The sequence below is a fragment of the Chelmon rostratus genome, chromosome 12, assembly GCF_017976325.1.
Source record: "Chelmon rostratus isolate fCheRos1 chromosome 12, fCheRos1.pri, whole genome shotgun sequence".
Lineage (NCBI taxonomy): Eukaryota > Metazoa > Chordata > Actinopteri > Chaetodontiformes > Chaetodontidae > Chelmon > Chelmon rostratus.
The window spans coordinates 20,552,873-20,559,096 of NC_055669.1; the positions used below are offsets into that span (position 1 = coordinate 20,552,873).

General features: G+C 44.3%; 1 protein-coding gene across 2 annotated transcripts; it reads left to right on the top strand.

The window, feature by feature from the left end:
- Positions 1–1,091: 1,091 nt before the first annotated feature.
- LOC121615154 (zinc finger and BTB domain-containing protein 14-like) lies at positions 1,092–4,547 on the top strand. Of its 2 annotated transcripts, none has more exons than XM_041949378.1 (2): positions 1,092–1,183; positions 1,781–4,547. In XM_041949378.1, the coding sequence occupies exon 2, from the start codon at positions 1,804–1,806 to the stop codon at positions 2,974–2,976; it is 1,173 nt and encodes a 390-aa protein (XP_041805312.1). In that variant the 5' UTR covers positions 1,092–1,183; positions 1,781–1,803; the 3' UTR covers positions 2,977–4,547. The 2 variants fall into 2 exon arrangements, with proteins under 2 accessions (XP_041805312.1, XP_041805313.1); XM_041949379.1 differs by lacking the exon at positions 1,092–1,183 and adding an exon at positions 1,200–1,456.
- Positions 4,548–6,224: the final 1,677 nt, after the last annotated feature.

Consider the following 6,224-nt stretch of genomic DNA (forward strand, 5'->3'; position numbering starts at 1 on the left):
AGCCACAGTCATAGAGGACTGATGGAGCAGATTGGCAGATTATTGTAGAGAAATACTCAAGATTCAAAATGTTTTTCAGGAGCTTTAAGAATGACTTTAGTTGTCAAAGCCAGATTCTTATATTTTTATGTAATCCGGTTCAGGTTTATTGGCTGAACATCTGTTCACATACTTTGAATTTGATAGAAGATAGAAACAGAATCACAGCAAACAAGAACAAAGGCAGGAACTCAAACACTGAACTGTCATGTGTATACAAGTAGCTTTCAGGCAATGAACAACAACATACAATGTCTACATACAAGTCAAAATGTTTGTGGAAATTGCAAACAGGAATACAACGGCGCAATGCTGGAATAAGAAAAGTAAAGATTACTCAGCAGTGTGCTTGCAATATTTAAAATACAGAATTGTTTCTATTTACATGAGAAAATACATCTAAAAGAAAGGAAAAACGAAAATACATAAGGTATGTATACAGATGCATGAAAATGTATATGTAGTTAAACTAGATAATGAAGATCATCTGAAATATACATATACAAGTAAAATTGTGATAATGACGTATATAACAAATTACTAATAATCAACCTTAACAATTGTAGTGTTAATGTGTTGAAGGATGAAGATAGTTACTATTCCAACCTAATGATATACAGATTATTTTTGTTCTATATTTATTTGTTTGTTATTTCTTTATTTTAATAAAGTATAGAAATGAACAAATACATGTGTGTATAAAATTTAAAGGTTATAATACTTTTTAGAAATGTAAATAATATATAAAATAGACAAAAAACGCACACACACTAATGCAGAATGATTAAAGTACGTTGCATAAGTAGGTGGTTATACGTGTGAGCCATATAAAGTGAATTTCAATTAGCACAGATGTTTTTTACAGAGATCCACTGACGACTCCTCTCATCGGACACCCGGCGCCAGTTTAAACCGCTGGGGAACAGACGTGGTGGCGCGGACAGGACCGCGGAGTGAGGCATCTTCCCGCACATAGACGATCTCGGTGGAATGACTGCTCCAGTGCTGTAGGGGGCAGCAGAGCAGCGCGACATTTCCTGTGGAGCCCAACAGTCACAACAAGAGGAGGAAGAGGAAAAACGACAGCTCTGGGTCGTCGTCGACTGCCTTGCGTGACAACACAGGGATCGCGTTCAGGCTTCGGGTATTAAACATTTCTTATTTTCCCTTTGTCGCATCGAGCGGCGCAGAAAACGTCACGGCGTTTCCTCTCGGTTTGTCAGGCTGCTCGCCGCCGTGTTCTCCGCTGTTTGTGAACTGCTTTAAAGACACCAGAAACATGCCAATGGAGGCTTGCTGACCAAAATGGCTGGGCGCAGTGAAATGTGAAATATTCTTGCTAAGGTTATCCTTCCCACACGCAACGCGACTGTCACGCGAGCACGGCGGCTAAAACGCGCTACGAAAGTTAAGAAAAGTGCGTCCATTTGTTTCTATTAGCGGGTATATTTATTATTAGCATTACTGCGGCTTTTATTGCTGTCGGGCCTGTCGGATTTTTTTCTAAAGGTTTTCTGCATGGTTAATTCAGCTACTTTTGCATTTTTCACGGTCATCTGTAAAGAAATGCGATATTAGTTGCATGCTGTTGCTTTCATTATGTGTGAACGCTCCTTCCATGGCTGTATTCACACTAGAAGCATGCAGATAGAGCTCCACCCCTCAGCTGTGCAGGTTATACATGCCCGTTTTGTTGTGAAAAAGCAAAATATTTGACCGTTTGCTGTGTTTGCCTTTGCAGGTTGCTCCACTTTGACCTGCAACATGTCTGATTTACTGAGATATATCGACTATGACCACAAAGCCACCTTTCTGAAGATGCTCAACCAGCAGAGGATGGAAGGTGAGCACTGTGATGTGGTGGTGGTGGTGGAAAACATAGAGTTCAGGGCTCACCGCTGTGTCTTAGCAGCCTGCAGCAACTACTTCAAAAAGCTCTTCAAAAAGCAGAGCGACGAGGACAACTCCATCGTGGAGCTGGACTTCATCCGCTCAGACATCTTCGAAGAGGTGCTCAATTACATGTACACAGCCCGGCTCGCTGTGAGGAAGAAGGACATCAATATGATGATGTCATCCGGTCAGATCCTGGGGATCAACTTCCTGGATAACCTGTGCACGCAGAAACGCGAGCTGACCAACATGAAGACCCGGGAGAACCAGGCTCCCGGTGACCACGGGATGCGAGCTCAGGACGCCATCCTGAAGGAGCTGGCTATGGAGGAGGTGAGGAAGAACAGCTTCTACGATCAGGGGATGGAAAGTATGGGGCCCGGGGGCTCCCACGTGTCTCAGCCACACAACTACAACACCAACATGAGCAAAGATCCCCACAGCCACGGCTGGGGCTCCTCTTCCTCCAGCGACATGAAGCTGGAGTACCTGCTGTACGGCCACCGCGACCACGGCTCCTGCCAGAGCGCAGGCGCGAAGCCCATGGACCACAACGCCAAAAAGGAGCGGCTGCTCACCGCCAACCGCCCCTACGGCTGCGAGCACTGCCCCAAAGCCTTCACCACCGCCGCCCACCTCAAGGAGCACCTGAAGATCCACTCTGGCTTCAAGCCTCACCGCTGCGTCGTGTGCGGCAAGGCCTTCATCAGGGGCCCCGACCTGAAGAGGCACGAGAGGGTCCACAGCAACGAGAGGCCCTTCGCGTGTCAAATGTGCGAAAAGGCCTTCAAGCACAAGTCTCACCTGAAAGACCACGAACGGCAGCACCGGGGCGAGCGGCCATTCAACTGCGGCTCCTGCGACAAAGCGTTCATCAAAGCGTCGGATCTGAAGCGCCACTGGAACACCATGCACAGCGGCAACCCCCGCAGACAGATGTCCCTGTCCCCCGCCGCCTCCCAGCACGGCCAGGGAGACGCCACCGACCAGAGAGACTGGAAAATGGAGACCGGGCCACACTCGCACAACTCAGGGGACTGTTGAGCCTGCAGACACACCAAACCACACTCTGACATACAGACACATAGATCCACAGCAGTCACTCTACAACATGAACACACACTGACACAACCACAACCCTGTGACAGGCTGTCGCCTGACATGACACGGACAATGATCGGAGTGAGTAACGAGAGATCAGAGCATGTTCATAAGACTGTGGGACTGTATTATTATTATTCTGAAGAGTTATGTCAAAGCGATGTTTTCTTTCCACCTGTAAAATCATGTAAATGTTTAGTTCACTCTACTATACATATATTTTTCACAAAGCATCGTTGCTATCTAGACCTGGGGGTTCTCATAACATTATTCTCTTTTACTTTTATGGGATATGTAACATTTAAATGTTTGTTTAACCTTTACTGGATTTTATGGAGCTAAAATGAGAAACAGAGTCGTGGGGGGGGGGGGAAAGATTTTTCTGCATAACATTTGTTGCATTGAGTATATTCATGTGGATGTTTTTAATGGATGTGTTTAGTTGTATTGATTGATATTACACTGTAAGAGTAAGAGTCACCATTTTGCATTCGATGCAGATGATACCAAAGTCTTGGGCCTTCGAGGGATTGTCTGTAGAGGCTGTCCTGCCCAAGCAACCGGCCAGCTCGATTTACTGTTATACAGTATAACTGTCATCCAGCTATCAACAGTTAATGATAGATGTCTGTATATACTGTAGCTTAGTTTGTTGCACAATTAGAGTACACAATAATGAATTATGCACATATAACATTGTCCTACTCCTACACTTTGACAATAAACACCATTTGCTGTGTTTTATTGTTTTTGCAAAGTTTGGTTTTTGTTGACGAGAGTTCAGCCCACAGCATCTGTATCCTGCAGACCAGAGCTGCAACTAACCTTTGTTTTCATTGTCAATGAACCTGTTGATTGTTTTTGTTATTAATCGATTAGTTGTTTGGCCGATAAAATGTTGGAAAATGGTGAAAAATGTCGATCGGTGTTTCCTAAAGCCCAAGACGACGTCCTCATGTGTCTTGTTTAGTGTGCAACCTAAAGATATTCAGTTTACTGTCAAAGAGGAGTGAAGAAACCAGAAAAACCCACATTTAAGAAGCTGGAATCAGAGAATTTTGAGGGTTTTTTTCCTAAAAAATTTGCTCAAACCGATCAATCGTTTATCCAAGTAGTTGGTGATGAATGGAATAGTTGACAACTAATCGATTAATTGTTGCAGCTCTACTGCAGACGTACTTTTTACAGTGGGGGTTAACTGTGCTACACCCAAATCAACCTGAAGGCACCTGAACACACGCTCTCAGATCTTAAACATTAAACTCTACAATGTGCAAAATTTGGATCAATACAAGAAACAGCCAAAGTTCATAAAAGACACGTGCGATATGAGAGTGTCTGCGGGAGCCACGTTGGTTCAGGTGGTCAGATGTCGATGTATTTGGTTTGTTGTGGTTGTCATTAAAAGGTTTCATTTCCCACCTTTAAGCACAAAATCCCTGTGACGTGTGGGTGAGACGTACGATGCTGACAGTGCAGAACAAAAAGTTCCAACTTCCTGGGTTTGAAATCTTAGTGTTATCTAAGTGTTACCTGTGTTATCTGTCCTCAAAGGTCACGATGATGTGTTACAGGTGAAACAAGCAGTCAGAGGGGCTGCAGGTGTGTGCAGCAACACGGTGTTGCCAAAACAGACAAACAGACTATCTGACTCGAAGTGTCTGAAAAGTAAAATAGTGACGTCTTTAGAAACATGCTGCTTGTAAAGGTTTCATATTTGGTCATGTTTTGTTTACAAAATGACAAGATCACAACAAAGATGTACCTGGGACAACAACATATTAACTAGGATTGTGACTTATGATTGTTTTTTTTATTGGTTGATCTGTCCATTACTACCTCCTTTAATTGGTATTTAAAATGTGGGAAAATTGGGGAAAAAACAAAGATAATCAGTTAAAAAAAGCTGCAAAGCTCAGAAAAGCAGCAAATCCTCAAGTTTGAGAAACTGACAGGCTCGAGTTTTAAGTGATTTAGCTTTTAAAATGACTTTAACATGCAAATAATTGCAGATTGATTTTATGCCAGTAGACTGATCAGTTAATCTAAGGACGTCTGACAATAACAGGGACACTTCAGAGTGAAAGATAAATCGTTTTTCAGTCAAAATAATCCCAGATATTCTCCTGCTGCAGCTTCCTCATTGTGATGATTTGCTGCTTTTCTTTGTCTTCGGTGACAATAAGATGAAGACCTTCAGGCTTTGGACTCTTCTTGAACTTCTCTTTGAATTTTCATTATTTCTGATGGTCATGTTCCCACACTGAATATGGATCAAACGATTAAGAATCGATAATGAAAACCACTGCTCACACTAATGAGTCAAGTAGAAACTGTGTTCCATTCGGAGATGTGGCCGAGCCTCAGGATTTGGTTTGTTTATAAGCTCGGACTATGCAAACAGTCACATCTGTTGCCCAGCCACCAGCCCTGAAGTCCACTGCACCTTTCAGCTCTGTAGTTTGATGTGAAACCAACCGCTCGGTGACGCGAGTGTTTAATGGGGGTGAAAACACTTCGCCCGGGACATAAAGCCAGCAAACACACACCCAACATGGCTGTGTTTCACTGTGGAGAAAAACTTCTCGGCAGCTCTCCCATACTCTGCATGCAACACTAGATGGTGCCCTGTTCATAGCGATTGACCTGCAGCTGCCCAGTTTGACCTGCTCGCGTTGACTGTCCGGGACTGGAAGAATGCCGACGGTACCGACGGCACGGTGGAATAAAAGTTACCGGGAGCCGAGCTCCCTGAGAAGAACATATGGTGACTGTGTGAAATGTATGCGCTCTCACACCTCGATGGTTTCCATACATTTACATACATCTGAGTGGCGGTTGGAAGGAGGCCAGCGCAGTATCAGGGTTTCGCAGCCTCGGCCGTGTTCGCGCCGACAGTCAGATGGAGGTACTCTGTACCTGTTTATGACAGTTTGACCACACGGTCTGGAGGGGGAACGTCCTCAGAAGTGGTCCTGTTTGCTGCATGTCTCTGAGATTGATCTATTCTTAACTGTCAACAGAGGAAAGGTTTGATCGCCTGTAATTTGGGGTGAAACAGTTTTGTGGAAAACTGACGTCAGCGTCTAATGGAAAAGGCGGGCCTTCCCTCACTGATGTCAGTAGATGCCCGATATCTGTTTTCTGCATTTCCTGGCGTGGCTGAATGTACAGTGTGTGTGTGTGTGTAT

What these genes read in the sequence shown, in the direction of transcription:
- LOC121615154 (XM_041949378.1), top strand. Translation starts at nt 1,804, where the DNA reads ATGTCTGATTTACTGAGATATATCGACTATGACCACAAAGCCACCTTT.